We start from the raw sequence: 22192 nt of genomic DNA, 5'->3' as shown, positions 1-22192 counted from the left end.
TTAATTTAAAATAAAACAAATTTTACAAATTAAAAAAAAATTCTTTTCTGTTATATTTTTTGCAATACAGAAATGTAAGCAATGTATTATATTTACACATGATTAATCGATAAAATGATAAACAATTTCTCACTTTTTGAGAAATTTTTGTACGTAAACGTGAATTGTATTGCATATTCTGAAGTTTTATTACTCTATTTTTGCTTTCAAAGTCTATACATAGTTTTCAAAGTAAAATTACTTGCTTTTTTAGCAAAGCTCGTCATAAAATAAATTGTACAAAGTTTCACAAACTTTTATAAGACTGAACTATTTTTGTGAATAATGTCACAAAATGTTTGCCAAGTTGAGTCTAGTTTTCCTTGTAGAATGATCCATTTAAATCGTTGAATAGATTTTTTTCCAGTGCATTTTCATACAGGGAAGAGGGAGTTAGTTATAACAGTTTTAGGAAAATGACAGTTTTTAGTTTATGCTGACATCTTTTACTGTATTTGAGATTCTTTAACTTCTTTCTTATAGTTCAATTAATCATTCATAATGTGCAACAAACAAACATTCAACAATTTTGTCCATTTTTAGCACCAGAAATGTTTTTCAAAACTTGTTGGCCATTTTAATTTGCTCTGGACAGAAAACAACAATACTTAAAATGACTGCAACAGCAAAACAGCAATATTTCAGATGATTTTCTCTGTATTATTATTTTATCAACTAAAATGAACAAGACACATGTTTATCATTGCCCATAGTGATAATAATTTTTATCAAGTGATTTACATTAAAATATAGAAAAACTTATTTAACCAATTATAGCATAAAAATCAGTCTGCATCAGAACTGCAGTTAACGCAAGCAAATGACAAATTGCTCTTAATTAAAAACTTTTTTAACTGAATTTTTCAACTTAAGCATTGAACCTACTTTACTTGATAAGAATCATGGGCCGCGGTAGTCTTTTTTTAATATCTTGGTTTCAGAGCTGGAGTGTCTTCAGTTCGAGACCTGATTTCACCGAAGAACCCCCATTTAACCTGGTCTGGTACACGCCAAATCTCTCGAGGTCAAGCGTATTTCCGCTGGAGTGGTGGAGAAGCTTAAAATTAAGATGTCCGCTCATATAATATACTCATCTGACTCAAACGCTGTTCAAAATTACGTAGTCTGTCCCAAAATGTCCTTAACGTTGCTTCAAAACTAGATGTTAGTTCAATATGTTATACAATAATATATCGTCAAAGTCTCTGTAAGCTTCTCGACAAACTAGGAAAAAATCATTTTTCTTTTTCAGCATCTATATGTTAGTTTCAAATACTCTTCTTCAGACCTTTTTTATTTTGTTTTTTTCTTTTAAGTTTTTTTTACTTAAACCTTTTATTTCTTATTAATTATACCGTAATGTTCTTCATTCCTAGATTCTTTTATAAAGTGATATTTTTTTTTATTGTGGGCCTTTGTTAGACTCCTTCCATAGTTAGTTGGTTCCTTAGTTACTCCTTCCTTAGTTATCTTTAGAAGTTGGATCCTTAGGGAGGTATCTGATCTTTGAGGATGCATGCTAATATTTAAAACAGAAAGTTGAACTACATGAATCAAATACGAATCAAGATAAACCTTGCTTATTTTTATAACATGTTACAACTTGCACTGATATTTTGTTACGACTTGCCCCATACCATAGTTTCGGATATTTGTTGATTAAGAAAATAATTTGTTGATCAAATAAATTTGTTGATTAAAAAATTAGTTAAAAAATTTTAAACAATTTTTTTAGAACAAAATGTGCAAAATAATTAAATAAAAATATTTTTGAAGAAATCAATTATTTTAACTTAAATTAAATTTTACGAAATATTTTTTCCATTAACTAGCTTAAACACATGTCTGCAAACTTTCACATACAATTTTGATTGTGCACTTATTAGGGTGACTTAATAGGATCTGATTAAAAAATTCTCATTAAAATTTTTAAAAACCACTGTGTAAAGGCAGTATTGCAACTTCCCCCTATTACAACTAACCGTCATTTCCTTACTAGGTTTAACACAGAGCTGACGAATTTTATTAAATTGTTACTTTGGTTTTTTTAGATAAATGTATATGATTATCACAAACCATTTATATATTTTATTGAATTAATTTTCTCTCTTGTACATTTATCATATTTGAAATTTTGCACATTAGGATTTTTTTTCAACTTCATTCAAGCAAATGTTCATAAACTCGAAAAAAAGGTTCATAAAATCATCTTAAACTCGATTAGTGAGTTTTTTTCCTACTCTGTACTTCGTCATGTAGTGTTAGGAAGGATTATGATGAATTATTATAATTTTTTTTGTTTTTTTTTTGTTCTCTACGTTTAAACTCCTTGTGTGAAAACCACAAGGCTTACAGATGTAAGTCAGTACGCAATCGACAGTAAAGTAAATTTCAAATATAAGGTCGCAGGTACAAATGCAAAAATAGAAGAAAGAAAAATAGGGGGAAACAAGTAGATACACAAACAAAAGCAAAATGAAACAAAATTGCTCACATAGTAACAGAAACATACAGTTAATTGATGATGATTTTTGATGAGTATGACAATCTTTATTTATTTTACAGACGAGTTCTCACAAGTTGTTATGAACATTTCAAAGGTTCTGTTGAGTCACCTGATTATTTTCATGTAGAAGGAAATAAAGAGATTTTGAGAAACCATTTAAATATTTTATTGGAGTTTTTTGTATATTGTGTCATACAGGATTTGAAAATTTATATATAGGGCTCAATTTTTCCTTCTAAAATAACTCATGCAAATCGACAATACATCGTAAATCCATAATTTACAATTCATCGTAAATCCCACAAGATATTTATTTATTTTCTTGTATATTGTATTACACACGATAAGTCATTTTAGGCATTCGGAATAATCCTTTCTTTAATCAACAAAAAAGGTATACATTCGATTAAATATTTATTTCTGTTTTCTTTCAAAGCTAGTTGTTCTAATTTTGACTAACTTTGATTATTACCTTTGCTTTCTTAATGAATGAATCATACAAGATCAAAGACAAACTAAACAAGGAATTTAAAATTTAATAAATTCAATAAAATTTATTATTAAATATTTTATTATTATAATTTTTAGGTATCAGCAATAAACAAAATCAAGATTAAGAAAATAAAAGCATAAAAATATTTCCAATTACCTTTTAACCCAAAGGCTTTTAATGGCAGTAAAACACTTAAACGTTTTGAATGAATATTTTTTAAACCAATTTTTCTTTTACTGCACATCAATTGAATTTGTATTTTCTTTAAAATTATCTGACCGCATTATCTTTTAAAAGATTTCCAACACCTATTGATTTCACGATGATTAATTGCATTGCTTGAAACCTTCTTTGAGATGCTTAATTTATTTTATTTTATTTGTATCTCATAAATTAATGGTTTTTCAACATTTTATAGCTATTTTAAATCAATATCCCCCTTCATTTTTCAAGCGAAAAAATTACTAAACGCGTTCTTTATTTTGTTAACTTTCAGTATCTACGGCAAAATCAAATATCTACGGCATGAAATGTTTGTGTATAACATCGATATTTGAGTTTCAGATTTGCTAGCAACCTAATGTGCAGTTTTGAATTAAATATTTTCTTATTATAGATTCACAAAATTAGCTATATCATTGAAACTATCATCTAAGTTTTCAAATTTTGTAAAAATTCGGATTACCATTTAAAATAAAAATCTGTGAGATTTGATAAACAGTCAAATTGTCAAAATCTTAATGATTAATACAAATGCTAAATTTTGCTCTTTATTAAAAGCATTCGATTTATTGTCCGTTATTTCTCAGGGACTGATGACAATATCGACAAGTAGAATACACTAAGTTCATTGACTGCCGTGGACTTGTTGACAATAATTAATTTTATACCATGCAAGTTCTGTTTCAGGTATTTCCACAAAAAGAATTTCATTTATGTCAGATACGGTGATTGTATGAATAGTGGGTAACTTACTGTTACTCTCTTCGAATTGCCACTACAATTACTTTAACATAAATCCTGATATCGCAATGTTTATTAACGTAGTAATTGTTTTGAATATCAGTTGATTAAAAAACATGTTATATTTTTAATCATTTATTTAATAATGACTCAAGTTCTGAATATAGAGTTGGAGCATTCAGAAGAAAAGTTGATTATAGCAAAATTTAGTTCTTCTAAAACAAAATAATTCAATCTAATAATGATCGAAAAAATTATAAAAATATTTTGAAGAAGAGATCTTTTTCTAGCATTCTTTTATCAAAATCATTATAATTATTATTCACAACTCTGATGATTTTTAAGAGTCTTTTTTGATTCTAAGATAATTTTATATCTTATATAAAATAAGATATATGAAATATAAGATATTTTATATTTATTTTTGTTATTTTGTAATAGAGTTTGTTTTCTTCCATATTCTGATTGGCAAGTTAAATAATGCTCCCTTAATTATCAGAGAAGAAACTGGCAGATTAACTGAAGGAAAAAATACGAACTCTCCTCACTATTTAGAGGGAAAATAATTAATTACATTTAATCCGTATTTGGTGACTAATAAAGTAAAGCAAATATCTCAATTTCATCTAAGCATCATACTGAATAATGATACATGAAAGGAATTAAAAAACCTTGATTGTGTCAATGTAATTGTGGAAATAATTTAAAATCTGTTATAATTAGGTATTCTATTTATCTTTGTTTGGATTTAAATTTTTAGTTCTAACTTAACAGAATTATTTTTCAGAACAGGTACTAAGTGAACTATTTTTTTTTCTCTAATCGGGGTCATGATAGACTGAAAACATGCCAATGCGAATTAAATAAGATAGTTACTGAGTTATAAAGATTTGTTTAAGAATAATATAAAAATATTAACAAAAGAAATAGTGTTTGATGGCTTTGAAAAATACAAAATAAAAAAAAATAGGCAGTTAATTAACAATCTTCTTTTCACGATGGCTATTAAATACAATTATAAAAAAAGTGATGATGATGCCGTGTCCGCGTTACCGTAGAAATGGAGTGCAGTAGCTTCTGAGGGTAAAGACGCCTGAGCACTCGAGGGCAGAAGTCATAAAAAAGTGATATCCCATGTTATTATATACTATTTTAGAAAAGTGATCTCCCAAGTTATTAAATGCTATTTTTAAAAAAGTGATCTCCCAAGTTATTAAATACAATTTTTAAAAAGTGATATCCCAAGTTATTGCATCTGACTTCTTTTTGCCACAGTTGCTGAAAAGTTGTTTCATTGTCTAATTAGTAAATTCACAACCCCAAATGCTTTACATGGATATTGTAAGCGCACCTCCGTACAGAGATTTGAGAGTAGTAATTTAAACACAATAATTAAAATAAATTTATAAAAACTAATTAATTAATTAATTAAAATGTTTTCTAAGAACATGCAAATATATTGTACTTATTCTACTTACTATGTGCACCCATCAAAAATTTTTATTGCAACATTTCATCATTTACCAATTCAAAGACTAACATATTTCATGTTATCTACTCTTCATTTATGAAGAAATTAACACTCACATAATGTATTCATTCAAATATTTCAATAAGAGCCTATCCATTTTCCATAGATATTTCGTTTAATTTTAGCTATATTCCTTTTTGAAGTAACGCACAGACTGTTTGCAGAAGTACCTTGTAAATCTGAAATCTTTTATGAAATCGGGTTTTGGTTATGGATTCCTTCGTCCTTTAAGCCAAGTCAATGCCACTATGCCCAAGTCAATGCCATGTGCCCCTGTACAATATTGAACAGTTCCCGTACCTGATATTTAATAGAAATCAGCATAAAATGGAGTGTATGAAACCAAGTAAAGTCTTCAATACCTTTTATCATAAAGCCCAATATCAGATTTTTGTTAAAATCATTCTTAGAGCTCTATTTTAATTCTTATAGATATTCATAGCACATACACCAAAATTAAAGTTATTATTTTGTACAATCTTCAATTTCATGATTAGATAAATTTTCTGTCAGAGCCTTATTCGAATTGAATTATTTTCATTTTACAAGTCACTATTAAGATTATCTCATGAACTGTATTATGATCTGTACTTTATATCAGTTTATCGAGAATGCAAATTTAAAAACTTATTATTATTATTATTATTTGTAAAAACATAAGTTTAGGGATCTAAATAGCAGTTTGGAGCACCTTTTAAAGTATTGTTGAAAAAAATTTATCTGAATAAAAATATTCATCATTTCTCATTGAAAATATCATTAATTATTCTCATCTGCCTTCTTAAATATTCATCATTTCTCATTGATAATATCATTAATTATTCTCATCTGCCTATTTTTTTCAGGTGGCACCTAATAAAACGACTCCACATCCTCCAATCCATTACACTGATGACCTGAAAGCCTCAGTGTTGGGTCTGCGCTTCCGTGTGGAACAAAATATGTTCAAAAGTGACGAACTGCGATTAAAATGTACGGCCACGCTGTCAAAGGTTGTTAGTCTCAGCAGTGATGTGACTGTCGTTGGAGGAAATCAGCAAAATTCCGGATTCCATGTTTCGGAAAATACTGTTTCTGGTATGTATAAAACGATAAAAAGAAGAAATTCTAATTTTTAAATTGATTTTTCATAGGAATGCTGTTGATTATAATGGTTCTTCATAGATGATTTCTGAAAAAGTTTCTCCTCCAATCTTGGTTTCTAGAATTTGAAACCATCCATCATTTAAAGTTTCTCTATACATGTGTGTGTGAAACTCTCGGCCAAATTTGTAGGCTGGATTTGGACATCTAGCACAAAAAGGTAGATACAGTGGGGAGTTGATATTTTCAATTCGCCAAGATTCTCTTTCGTTCGAAAATAGCATGATAATTCTAAGCGAATTATTATAATGAATAAGTATATGGGAAACAGAGCTTCGCTTGGCTTTTTTTGTAAAATTTTAAATAAAATTTGATCCTATGGTTTGTTTAAAGTTATAAGCGAAATCTAACTGAATTACAAACGCGAGTATCGAAGATGAGAAAAATGTACGGGAATCTAAATACGTAACCACTACTTCATCTCTGATACGCTTATGCCGCTCATGTATAGCCACATGTCAATATTTAGTTATAAAAAAATTTGTGTGTGTAAAATCGCGTTTCTTCAGGAAAGACACCAATATAGATAAAAAGCAAAATCTTATCTAAATAGGAAATTTGATCCAGATTATTAAAGCCGTTTCCAAGATAAACGATATATATATATATATATATATATATATATATAACCAATCTATAGTAAGATATAGTTTCAAAACGAAACTAAAATGAAAACGAAACAAAACAGTTTCGAAATCGCAACTAAAAATTATTACCTATTCAAACTAAAACCGAAAAAGAACTTTATAGTATTTAGAGAGCGCAACTGCAGCTACTTCTAAAACACAGATGAATTGATACAAAAGTATTAAAATCAAGTTAAAAGGAAAATAAAAAAAACCAAATAAAAATTGAACCAAAAAAAATATAAAGAAGAACCCAGCCTGAAGACTTTTTCAAGGGTCACCCTCAGGCAGGGATTCAAAGAAAGGGATTTTTTCTGTGAGGAAATGCAGACATAAGTCTAATAATGATTCCTCGTGACCCGAAAATCCCCTGAAATTAGGCCCAAGAGATATACCATTTTAATAGAAAGGAAAATACAAAACAACAAATTAGAAGAAAATAACCACTACAAAGTAAAAACACAATAACAAAAATAACAATAAAACAAAATAGCACTAAAGGAAAAAACGAAAAGGCCAGCCCATACCATTAGCAGTCCAGGAATTTTTAAGCTATCTATCGTGATGCCCGCTTTTTAAAAACACTGCCGGTAAAAATGCTAACGCCAAACTAAGTAAAAAATTGTAGGCTCCCAGCGCCATCTATTGAGTGATCTAATATGCAAGTAAAGTTCTATTTTTATTTAAGCCAAAGGATTAATCCCAAACCATACCTTGTTTAATTAAAAAATTGACATTACAGTAATTTCTAGGAAATTCATTTTTAATTAAATTTTTAATGAGGTTGTTTGATGCTTCAATATAGGAATTTTTATTATTGCAAACCCTTTTGATCCTGTTAACTTGTGAGAAAATTAGATTTTTGAAAATTTTAGAGTTTAGATTAGAATGATAGTTACATAGTTTTGTTATTTTAAATTTGAATTCGTCCCTTTTATCGTATATACCAACTATTGTTTTATCATTAGCAATTTCAATTTTTAAATCCAGAAAGGTAGCCTCAAGTTGATTTGTATTTGTATCTTTTAGAATTAAATCTTTTGGATAGCAATTAGTAACAATATTAGTATTGCCGAAGGCTGGATTTTTTTAAATATTTTTTTTGGTTCAATTTTTATTTGGTTTTTTTTATTTTCCTTTTAACTTGATTTTAATACTTATATATATATATATATATATATATATATATATATATATATATATATATATATATATATATATATATATATATATATATATATATATATATATAAGTATTAAAATCTATTAATTTGTCTAAAAAGAAAGACATTTCAAAATGATATTCACCATTTTTTCAAGACATTTCTTTTTCGGAATTTAATTTCGCATTACAGTGGTCCTAATTGTGGTGTTTTTAACATAATTTAAAAGAGCATTACTGAAATCTGACTTCTAAATTAAGTTGATCGCTACTGAGTTTTTGAAACTAAACTTAAATAAAAAAAACTAAGATAAAATTTTATATTGATTTTATAATTAAACATGCAAGTGATATATTTTGTATTTAAAACGCAATCGTAAATACTGGTAAGAGGACCATCTCTTTACATTTTTTACCATATGAGACATATGATAATGAGTATTTTCATGAAATTTTACTCATATGCGCAAGTTGGGTATTACATGAAGAACTATCCAACATACTTAATTCTACCCTTTCTTAATTTTAAGAAAAAATTAAATCAATTAATTAAAATCAATTCTACTACTAAATTTGGAAAGAATAATTAATTTAACATCAAGTATAAAAATACTATAGCATGCAAATTTATCGGTTCGGTGTGCGCAATTAACGATACGGTAATTGTATAAAAGTGGAATAATTTAATAATAGATAAATATTTGAATACATTTTCGCTTTCAGCCATTGCTTTTAAATGCTTCGCAATTCTAATTTTGGAAGTAAGCAATTTGAAAGGTAAACTAATATTGTTCAAATGATACAAGTATTCCAAATTCATGTCCCACAACGATAATCTGTGCTGCCCGTGTGAATATGAACATATGTAACAAAATATTTAATAAGACTTTCATATAAATGGGAAAATAATTTGAAAATTATGATTCAGCATACTTTCTGATATGCAGTATGAACAAATGAAACTTACAGGAAATTGCATTATATTAAAATGACACGGAAACCAAATATGACTTTTGGAGTTTAATATGAAACAAGGTTTAAAAATTTTTAATTCTTTGACAGGAAGCAAACTCTTGGAGTTTAGCATGAAAAAGGTTTTGAATTTATTATTATTATTATTATTATTGAGGGAAAGCAAATTCTTGGAATTTAAGTAGATACAAGGTTTAAAGATTTTTAATTCTTTGATGGGAAGCAAGTTCTTGGAGTTTAGTATAAAACAAGTTTTAAAGTTTTTTAATTCTTTGATGGGAAGCATTTTTGTTTTCTTCAAATTTCTCTATAAACAAAGAATCGGCACTTTTAACCGCATGTAATTAAAGTAATCCAGTTCCATTACTGTTCTAATTTGATGGTAAAATTCGGTTATGTTTGTATACCTGGATTTTGCAAATATTTGCCTGCGAGATATAGGCATAAGAAATCATGTCGATATTTTGAAATATTTAAAGTGTGAGAAAATTATTTTTCGTGCATGAAAGATAACAGGTCTTTTTTCAGACTGATATTTCCAAGGATTAGTTTTTGAAACAATTGCAACATACAAGATGCCCCTCTAGTTAGTAAAAATGGTATAGCAAATTGTGGAAATTGCCAAGCCATAAAAAGAAATGTTTAAATTGCCCTTTGCACCTTTACATTCTATTTTTCAGAAAAAAGTATTTGCTACAAACATTGACATTTTTGACTCCTGCATACTTTAGATATTATTTGTTTGTCCTTTGTTTGTATTTAAGTATGGCAAATTTGAATTAAAACGTTAATTATGATTCTTTTTCAGTGACAAATCCTACTCCCCGTTGCTGCGTAGAAAGAACTTTATGGATCTCCATTTTCTTAACAGTATTATCCACTTGGTATCCTAGCGACCTATGTTCCGGTCTGTTGATGACATCAATCTACTGACAATCAATGACTATAGCTGGAATGACTCTGTGGAGAATACTCATCAGCAGGTAGCTTCAAAGACATTAATTCCAACATGAACCTGTGACACACAATCTAAGGCCGACAGTGTTTTAGCTATGAAACCCAGAGTATGAGCAAAATATACTCATCAAATATATTTGAGCTCTCAATCTGTGCATGGAACCTGAAAGTATCAGCAGTGGATTTTTTTGAATGAGAGAATAATTGTCTCTGTTTTACTGACAGGATTCATATGGACCAATGGATTGAAGCAGAAAAATGATTCCAATCAGCTCTTTGTCAGAATTATTTCTGACTGATTCCCAGCAGCATTTACCTCATCTGTATTATAAAGACTACTAACTAAAGACAACTAATAAAAACTTATTTTATTACAGAATTGTGAAAAATGGATGCTTGGAAATTTCTAGTGAATTACTTTAGAGATTTTATGACGTGATGCACAAGAGCATGTGGATTTAGAGCTATGAATAAATGATTATTGCAAGTTAAGTATTTTAAATTTGCCGTGAGCCCATCATATTTATATGCCTTATCAGTTAAACTGATTGATAGTAGTTGAATTAATACTTAAAGAACTTCATATGCTTGTCTGATTCAATCCACGAGTAATCTCCACTCTCATGAAAACTACTCAAAGCTGAAGAATACATTTTTGTTTTTATTTGTCATCATTTGTTGCTGCTTTGAGGAAGAAAAATGCTTTTAATCGATTTTATTTTCAACAGTTCGCAGCATAGTTGGTACAACAAAACGTGAATTAGACTTCTAACTTATTGGTTAATATTATGTGGTTGATGCACAATTGTATATATACACTGTCTGTATATGCTGAAAATATCAAATTAATTACCGATTTCAGATAGGAAATTTGCCCATCGCCATCTGAAAGAAGAAAAGAATTGTCATTTCGCTAACAACATTTAGAATAAAATATTTCTCTTTGAATAGAAATGCGTTGATTTATTGTGCGTTTGTTTTATTTGGCTTTTTTAAAATTTAGCACTAAAATACATGACTTTTTAATTTTTTTTTTTTACAAAAGAAATGTATGGGATTTGAATAGCAGCATATAATTTAGGAATATTATTAAAAAAACTTCTAAATTATTTAATTAAAAAATAAAATGTGGTAACTGGCTATATTACGAATTAAACAACTTCCCAATGACACATATCACATTATAGCAATTATGTAATAAAAATAAAATTCCTTTCTTCACCAATTTTTACAATAAAAATTTTTATAGCATTTTTAAATGGCAGTATCGCTATTGTCATATATTGGTCTTTTCTATCGATGATTATCAAAAAGCATTTAAAAAAGGATTTACAAACACTCATTGTTAACCTTTGGAACAGTCATGTGAAGCTTTTAAATGATAATAAAAACGTGTAGCCAAAGGCTACACGATGCACTCTAAGTCTAATTATTTAGTTAACAGACCGTTGCTAAAAGTGAAATAGAGTTGTTATGAAATGTTCAACTTCTTTGAAAGAAACTGAATACAGACTTTTAAACAAATTAACATATGTAATTAATTATGATTATCTAAGTATAAAAACAATATAAACCATTTAGAAAATTCCTTAGCAAAAGTTGTAATGAAATGAAAAACAAATAAAAAGAAATGGATAAGGGTAAACAAAATAGAATAAAATATAAATACGCGGTACTCATAAAAGGCATACAGAAATACCAATAGGCAAAAAATACACATACGTAAAAACAACTGCAAAAGGAATTCCATTGAGAATTAAAAGACCAAATTTCAATTTTTAAAAGAATATTTCAATGAAGAAAACTATAAACTTAGAATGAGAAAAATAAACATACACACCAAAAAAATTAAATCTGCGCAAAATATTAAAGGAGATAAAAATTAATGAAAAAAAGAGAGTAGAAGAAAACAAAATGAAAGCAAAAGTTAAAAAAAAATACTTAGCAAATCAGTTTAAATATATATATAAAAGTTCTTGACTATAGTATAAGAGTAACATTATTTGTATTTACAAATATGTGCAAATTCTACAATAATAATAAGGAGGACTTGATATTTTCAAATAAGGCCAGAGTGACTGATTAATTCTTTACTGAAATGCCAAGTTTTATTGAAAAATATTCAAGCGATTCTGCTCATACAAGCTCGGAAAAATAATGTGCTCAGTCTTGAATTTCTCATAGGAAAACGCAGCGCATAGAATACATCCATAGCCATCTTTGCACTTTCAGATTTGCTTCCATAGGGGGCAGATTTTATGCTTTTAAATGGCATGTTGCTTTATCCCATTGTCATGGATTATCTGTGTCTATGCTTCGCATTGAAAATGTGCACTACATGAGGAATGGTAAGGAACAATGTCAATACATTTTTCATTCTTTAATGGCACCTCTTTTTAATAAGTCCACCTTCCGGAAAACGAAAAAGAGATTAGTCTTCAAATTCACAATTTGTATTGAGTCTCGTAACTTACGCTGTATACTATTTAATCAATTACTTTATTCAATTACCATCAATCACCTTAAATATCATAGTTGATTATCATTATTCTATTACAGGAAATAACACAAAGTTATTTCTATTATTTTCTGAGAAGGTTGGACGTGAAACAATTTTACACAAGAATCTTCGCAAAAACAGCATTTCCATTTTTAATATAATTTTACTTATATCTCCGCTTATTTTCGTGCATTGTAATGCTCCACTTCTGAAGAAATACATGAAAAGTAGTGAAATAATGGTCACGAGGAAAACAATAACTATCAAGGCATCTAGCAACTGAAGGGATAATCGAATAGTTTTAAGAACACGAAACAAACTTGGTCCCCATTCTCAGATGGTTTTAGATCATCTCACAATTTAGCCGCATATTATCTACATCAGACCACATTAACGAATATTAATGTCTGACAACTGAATTTTTCAAACTCGTTTTTCTCAAAATTTTCTTCAATGAGCGCCTAACAAATTATGCTTATTGAAGAGATATGACATACTATATATTGAAGCAATGCGTTCACAGGTAATAAAAATGAATCAAAATGGTGAGGGCATCCAACTTGCTATTGTCACCTTTCAATAACGCTAAAAACATAACAGTTTTTAATAACATCTTATATATCTTCTTCACATTGTGGAATTTTTTAGCAGCTTTTATTCTGACATTCCTTGCATCAATACGTATCTTAATCCCGCTTTTTTTTCTGAATAAGGAAAACTTAACTTAATAAGTTTATTTTTTCAACTTAATAAGTTTGAAATTTTGAATTTTCTTTCTTGTTATTTGGTTTTTTCTTTAGATTTTAAATTAACCCGAATTTTCTAATATATTATATTATTCTGCATCCATGCCTTATTAATATTATGGTTCTCGGTTTAAATATTTTGCTTTAAAAATTTTATTGCCCAGGTTAAAAACTGTTTTGAATAAGTGATATTCGTGTTAAGAAAAAATTTCAAATTGAATGTGAAAAACTTAATACATGAAAAATTGTTTCACGGTTAGAAATGCAAAATGTTTCTCCGATGCCTGATTAATTTTTCTAATTATTTGTACGAGTGCATTTATTTATGTTAATAAGTAGTATATCAGTGTAATTGCAAGGTTAAATTATTTAGAAAGTATGCATTTGAAGAAAATCTTCAAGAAGTAAGGCTTCGTAGTACAACGGTTCTCACGATATGATTTGGGAAATATTTATTCCTAGTTTCTCTATGTAATGAACACAGCATATGGAATAGTTTTAATTCGTTTTAAGCCGGTGAGAGATATGTTGTAGGAAGAATGAAAATCTCGACCGAGTTCATAAATGGGTCATCTAACTAAAGGGAAAGGAAAATATTGGAAGAATGAAGTTTTCATTTCCCCTTAATTTCCTCGTCCCATCGATGACGGGACGTACTTCCTTTGGGGAGGGTTGTACCGTGGCCGGTGATGGACCTTAGGTCTCAACCACAGTTCCCGCCAGTGTTGCTGTTGTGGCGGTCCGGTCATTCAGCCTTTTGGTTTAAATCCGTATGCCTTCGTGGCGGGTCGGAGAGTCAGTTGGTTGACGTCCCCTTAATTTCCCCGCCATTGAAACAAAAAAGGACATTGTAATTAAATTAATTATCGCCTCATCGTGATAATTTTAGTATTAAATGATTTTCATTAGCTCCAATCCTTTAGAAGTTAGAAGTTGAAAACAGATAATGAAGCTGAAAACGAGATGTTCTGAAATCTTAATATTTCAGAGAATATCCACAATTGCTTTCTAATCTACTCATGTACTGTTTCATTGGAAAACTCTAATCAAGTCAATTCTTATGTGCCTCCTTTCATTCTCTTAGTTGCAACAGAGCAAAAGAAATCTATTTTCACTTTCCGGCATGCAGACAAAAATATTTTTCGAACCATATTTCATTTTGATATCTAAGACAAGTTTTCTTACGAGATGTTCAGGCATCTTAACAGTTTGAAGCTTAACATGTGCTCAAATCCATCCATATTTGATGCAAACTGTTAATGAATGCTTTATTGAAAGAAATCGTTAATAGCATTTCTAAATTATTTCAATATATATAAAATTATATCTCTTATTCTAATTTAAATCCTAATAAACTTCACAATTTTATCTTAATTTAGCCCATATTAACTTCATTAAAAAATTTTCTCTTCTAAAAAAAACCCCTAAGATTCCCTGTCCTAAAACTACACGTGTCAAAGTCGTGTGTTTGTACCTATCAAAATCTCATAGTAAAATAACTGAAGGGAAAACTTTCTCTCTTTTACACCTGTATCACGATGGAAATGGACATCAATTTTATCATCGCTTCTTATACATAAAAGGCTTCCCGTAGTGAAATGAATAAAAGTAAAAAAATTTCAAAAGTTTCTTCTATTCAATCACGCAACTGCTTAAATATATTTGCATATATATAAATTCCCTGGGTGTCTATATTGTGATATTAATCATTGGAACATTGTTTAAATGCGATGTGCATACAAAAATGTGTTTATACTTAAAAAATTGGGGGGAAAATTGAACATTATCAATCAGATAATTTTCTCTTTCTTATTTGTTTTACTAATTTTGTTAATTCTGTAATTTCAAAACAAATATATTTAATGATTACATCTCATAGAAAAGCTTTTCTGATGCATTTGTTGTTATTTAGTCTGTGGAAACATGTGTTATAGATTAACTGTAATATTCTGATTGTTTTCCTGATATAGGTGCAATAGCCATATTTGGTTATGCTGCGCCAAAAAAAAATTCTGATGTAACAAAATGGTTAAGAATAAAATAATACATTAGTCGCCTGGATATATTTATGATTTCTTAAATATTCTTTTAAGCAATAAAATATAAAGAACCATAACTTATGGAATATCTAACTAATCTTATCTCTGAACTTAGAAATATAATTTTCCCATTTGATTCACTGACTGTTGGAATATATGCAGATTTATCTCAATTTATTTAAATCCTGCTCTCGGTCATCGAATCACGTTTCGACTGCAAATCACAATACGGAAAGAAAATTGACCCTTTAATGCTCAGATTCTGTTTTAAAGTTTTCTTAATGCAGCGCATTTGGATGGAAATGAGGGATGATATAGAGCTGGCTATTATTATTAGAGCAATTTACGCTTCCACCAAAAATATAATTAACGTTTTTTTTTCCTAGTGTGAGGAAAGAAACTCGATCATTACGAAGAATTCATAATAGAAAAAGTATATGGTCACACACCATTTATTCTGGGGAACCAAAAAAATTTTCTAGCATTCAAAAGAAAAAAGAAAAAATATTACACTCTTCTAATGAAAATGTTTTATTCTGACTGTCTTAATGCTCTAGATTTATACTCGGAAACTGTTGTTGATATTTATTGATTAAAAAAGGAAAAAAGATTAGAATTGATTCAGAGTGAAAACCAGCAGGAGTTGTCTTCCCGAAACTTTCTCGCATAATATCACATAAATAAACACATATTATTAACCGAATGCCGTTGGCGAACAAAGACTTATTAGTGTGCGACCTTTGGCCATTAGTCCTTGGGATGCGTTTAGTAAAAAAATACATGAAAACATTATTTAGCTTTGACTCCTTATCAAAAACTAAAATTTGACCAACAACTGCAATTATAGTCACAAAATCATGTCACAAAATTTCATGCATTTTAATCATCGCGTTACTGAATTATCGGCCGGTGCCCTGGCATAGGGGTAACGCATCTTCCCCGTAATCTGGGCGTCCCGGGTTCGATTCCTGGTTCGGGCAAAGTTGTTCTTCATATGTGTTCTATCTGTGAGGTGTGTGAATGCGCCCCCCCCCCTTCTGTAAAAAGGGGTTGTGCACTGTCTCTGTGTTATTTTCATATGAGCTAGAAGTCAGACTTCTGCCGTCGGGTGCTCATGGGCTTTACCCTCAGAAGCTACCGCACCCCCTTTCCGTGGTAACGCCGACACGACATCATCATCATCACTGAATTATCGCGCTTACAAGTATATGAGAATACATATCGATAGACGGTCCACCCCTTAACGGATTCGGTTCGAAATTCGATATCAATCTGCGCTATAGATGTTAAATATGTCTATTAAAATTTCTATCTCTAGCGTTTTGCAGTTATCAAGTCGATTTATATTCGGAAAGCCGTATATCCAGACTTCCTCTGAATTGATTTCGTTCGAAATTTGGCAGAAATTTTCAAATTTAGAGTTGGAACCATACACCCAATTTCATTCCTCTAGCTGAAAGGGCTTTCAAGTACTCGTGTTCACAGACAGACAGACAGACCTAATTCCAAAAATGTGTTTTTCGGACTCATGAAGATCTGAAATGTGAAGAGATTTAAAATCTCGAGTTAAAAATTTTTGACGAGTAGAATACTTTCAATTTTTGTACATCATATATGAGAAAATAAAACTTTGCAAAACATTTTTGCTTTCTCATTTACGAAGTATGGAAAAGAAAATTTTGTAGTTGCCAAAGAATTCGAATTCAGTTAATCTATTATCATCTCAACCAACTATATTCAAACAATCCAAATGAAATATTTATCATTCTCGCTGAAACACAAACGTTTTTACTCAAGCAACCGATCCATGAAAAAAATAACGCCTAAGTGACTAATTTTAGAAAAAATTAGCTTTGATATTTTGACAATTATTGAAGAAACAATCACAAAAGCCTTTATTTTCAGTTTCTCGACTAATTTCAAACGACAACTATTTTCTTTTCTTCTTCACATTAATATACATACATTAATAAATATCCCTGACGTTAATAAATAATTTTATTTATTAATGGATGTAATCATCCATCTTTTATTGACCCATTTTTTCAAGAAAAAATTAAACATCAGTCAATCTTTATTGCACTTGGGCTATAATAATTTTTCTAGCAATTACCCGCAAGTATCAGAAAATGCATGTATATATTATAACCTAAATTTTTTAAATATATTACAAATCGTTATTATTTTTATTTTTCCCAAAATGCTACTTTCGAAAATTTGGAACGATTTTGGAATAAGCAAACTGGAGAGATTACAATTTATTTTGTTTCAAGTATATGAATGTATATAACATTAAAGAATTAGGTATTTAAAATAGATTACACTTTTTCAAAATTTCACCTGCACCATATCCGACCTTCGATGGGATTTCTGAAGAGTGATCAGACGACGAGGACAGTCCCAGACCTGGCAATTCCTCTGAAACTTACATCTCTGCATGGTGCAAGAATGATCTATACCGAGGGTTATAAAGGAAACAATTCTTTTTAATATATATTAATATATTCTTCATCTATCGAGTGATTCTTCTTTGAAATCAAGTCGATCCTCCATTTCAGAACTCGAAAATTTGCCTTCAGTTACCAGTATCTTTTAATCAAGCACAGCCATTAAATACAAATTAAATCATGTTACTTTGAGTGTTAAAATAAAAAATTCCTATTTTTCTTTTAACTAGAATTGTATGTATTCACACATATCCGCAATCCTATTTTCACCATTTTTTTAAGCCTACGGTTCTGTATAAGCTAACTTTTAGATTAAAAAAAATTGCATGAGTATTAAAAATATTTAACACTTAGAAAAACAATTTAATTTGATTTAAATATTCAAATGACTCATTTATTAAGATACAGAATCTAAAATACTTAATATTAGATATCACTTTTAAAGTCCGAATTAAATCTAAACTCCAGTGTGATTAATTAATTCAAAAGCATCCCGTTCAATTTATGAGCTCTTAGCCATTTGACTAGAATGTCACTTATTCAGAGTGCCTTCCTTCTCCGATCTATTCAATTCATCAAGATCTCGCACTTGACATACCTAAATAGTTGACTCACTGACTTTGCTGAAATCTGTATGAATTGATAACCTGAACGGTTTTCTCAAGTGACATTCTGGATTAGAGGAACGATCCATCTTGTAATGATTTAAATAAAGATGTAAAACATTTTATGATAAATATTAACATCAAGCAAACTATTCTTAGCAAAGTGTTTGACTCACATTCTTGAATCTAATACTTGTATTTTATTTTAATAAAGCTTAACACTAAGTTTCAAATTAAAATGTCAATAAGGATGATTTAATTTAATTAACTTTTTGGTTCAATTAAGTAAGACTAATGTCTCTATCTGAAGCTTGGGACCGATTTTGTTAATTTGAATCGTCATCAGATGATGAAAATATATTCACAACTGCTGTTTATTGCTTTTTTGGTATCTCGCTGAAAATTTCTTGCCACACCAGCGGGTTTGTGATTGACCCCAACAAATTTAACATGAAAAAAAGCTGCGTTTACTACACATATTTAATAGAATCGATATGTAATCCTGCTGATTCTGATTCCACCATAATAATTCATGAATTAATTCTTTTTTAAATCATTTTAGACAAATAAATTAGTATAACCTCCTATATCTAATGAAAGGATAGTAGGATTTATGCCTCCTACATATTAACTAAGGAGGTGGATAATGTGAGAATATAAATATTTTCTCAAAAACACAGTTTTTATATAGGCAATTTATATTTTTCATTCTAATTAGAATGAAAACATTTTTAATTTTGTAAGTTAAACTAAATAAAGTATTTTAGTTAATATTGCTTCTTTTCATAATTCTGTAAAAACAATATCTATTGATCAAGTTATATTATATTATCTAAATTCTGTAAACATGGTTTATTTGCAAAAACATGATAGCCCACCAAAAGTGACTGCTCCAATCAGCCCGAAGCCGATAATGTGAGTATATAAATATTTTCTCAAAAACACAGTTGTTATATAGGCAATTTATATTTTTCATTCTAATTAGAATGAAAACATTTTTAATTTTGTAAATTAAACTAAATAAAGTATTTTAGTTAATATTTCTTCTTTTCATAATTCTGTGAAAACAATATCTATTGATTAAGATATATTATATTATCTAAATTCTGTAAACATGGTTTATTTGCAAAAACATGATAGCCCACCAAAAGTGACTGCTCCAATCAGCCCGAAGCCGATAATGTGAGTATATAAATATTTTCTCAAAAACACAGTTGATATATAGGCAATTTATATTTTTCATTCTAATTAGAATGAAATAATAATTCTAATTAGAATAATAAAATAGATTTAAACAGCAATATAATTATTTTATTCGATTATTAAAAAATTGAGTATTCAATTTCATCGTTTTAAATTTTTTTTTTCTTAAAACCACATATAAATATTTCTTAGCTACTTTTTTGGTTTTTTGACTTTGACTAGAATCATTTCTCTTTAATTTATTTTCAGAAATCATTTGTTTTTTAAATAAAAAAAAATGTATGTAAAAAATAATTTTTAATCATAAACACTCAAAATATTACATTTTTTCATGAATTTTGCATGAATAAGCTCGATGAAAAGCAATTTAAATGCTGCCAAAATATTTACTTATCATCTTTTCAAAAATTTTGGTCCTTTATTGAATGTTATTCAACTGTGGAATATTTACATTCAAACAAACTCTTAAATCTATGATAACTTGTTTAAAATTATATAAAAATTCCATTTATACAGAAATTCTAATTGAGTTAAGCTGAATGAAAACTTGCAGAGCAATTTTTTCATTAAAATTTACATTAAAGATTAATTTGAAATATTTAGAAGTTTTAATATTTAGTGCATAATAAGTAAAAATTAAGAAACTTCAGTAAATAGAATAATAATGATAATGACACTTTTAAAAATAGTTTTAAAAATAATCATTTGAATAAATAAATAAGAGGGCTTTTTGAAGCATTCACTATACAATGTTTTGAATAGAATTATTGTTTAATGAATCTTGAAAATATTAGCCTAATTTAAAGTCAGCAGGTACAAAGATTTTTTTTTTTAATATTAAAGAAATTTATATTAGTATTTGATTGGATACAATGACTTGGAAAAACATTCTCGCTCAATGCATGTACCAAATGAAATTGCTCATTTATGACTAGAATAGATATAAAGTTAATTTGAATGTAAAAAACAGCATATTTTTAGTTATGACTTCGAATTAAAGAAAATAAATTCAAGCTTTAGATAATATTGTAGCATCATATTAATGAAGTAGATATCGAAGAAAAACAGAATTACCAATAAATTCCAATAAAGATTGCTCGCGTATAAAATAAATTAAATAATAAACTATATATAAAAACAAATATAAATAAATTTAACACTATAAATACATTTGATTGAATAAATTGTCTTGAATGACTTAAATGAAATAATTTGGATTGTGTTAAAAACGTATCCCAATAAACTAAAAATTAACCTTTAATGTACCAAACCTTATAAAAATATGCACGAAAAACCTACTCTGTGGTTTCAAACCATTTTAATTAAACCCCTTTTAGAAAATTAATTCGCATTTTAATGTGAAAACCAAGTCAAATAAATATCAAAAACAACTTTTTAAAATTCAGCTGCACTGCATCTAGCCTGTGATAAATTCTTAGAGAAGTTATATAAATAAGCAAGTGCCACTTCCGATAAATATTATAGCCAAATTTAAAAAATCATAGATATCTTTTGATTTTGAGGGATAAAATAACACGCAACATAACGTGAAAAGTTTTTAAAAAAATAGCTCATGGCAAGCAAAAAAAATTGTTGGCAATAATTATTTATTTTTTATATATAAAAATATATATTTCTTATATGTAAGTTTATCATATTTTGAGATAATAAATACAAATACAGTTAAATTTAATGCCATTAAAATAAAATGGTCATCTGTATAAATAAAGATCAATCATTCAATTGAATCGTACTCTAAAATTGCATTGGATTAAAAATGTATCCCAGCGTTCAACAAAGTTTGGAAATGTGAAACAGAGTATTTGCGATGAATGCATCAAATTATTGTGTCATAAAGAACCAACCCATTTTAAATAAACAAGCACAAAAATGCTTAGCTGAATAAATTATGATTGATTATTCAATCTAATTCTTAAATGACTTGAAAGGAATGATTAGACTGGATTGTGTTAAAAATGTATCCAGGCGAGCAACCAGCTTTTGGGTGGTAAAATGTATAACAATATAGCAAGAAAACTATGCAGCGATATCAAGACGCTTTCATTAAATCACTTTTCGAAAAATAATCCACGTTTAAAGGTGAAACTCAAGTCAAGAAAATTGCAAAGCGGCCTTGTTAGAACTCGGCTTCATGGCATTTCATTTATGCTAAAGTACTTACGTTGGTGTCATAAATGAGCGACTATTGCTTGAGAGAAATACTACAACTAAAATCAAACGAAGAAAAATTTTTCAGGTT

General features: G+C 28.5%; 1 protein-coding gene across 3 annotated transcripts in view; it reads left to right on the top strand.

Annotated features, from left to right (window-relative positions):
- Window positions 1–11239, top strand: part of LOC129958891 (synaptogenesis protein syg-2-like) — a 298485-nt gene extending 287246 nt beyond the window's left edge. For all 3 annotated transcript variants that reach the window (XM_056071613.1, XM_056071612.1, XM_056071611.1), the window contains exons 7-8: window positions 6378–6609; window positions 10244–11239. In XM_056071613.1, the coding sequence (XP_055927588.1) occupies window positions 6378–6609; window positions 10244–10368 (357 nt within the window). In that variant the 3' untranslated portion in view covers window positions 10369–11239. The remainder of the gene's footprint in view (window positions 1–6377; window positions 6610–10243) is intronic.
- The last annotated feature ends 10953 nt before the right edge of the window (window positions 11240–22192 follow it).

This window comes from Argiope bruennichi, chromosome X1, assembly GCF_947563725.1.
Source record: "Argiope bruennichi chromosome X1, qqArgBrue1.1, whole genome shotgun sequence".
Taxonomy (NCBI): Eukaryota; Metazoa; Arthropoda; class Arachnida; order Araneae; family Araneidae; genus Argiope; species Argiope bruennichi.
Note: the sequence above shows the minus strand (reverse complement) of the source record. Positions and strands in the feature narration are given on the sequence as shown.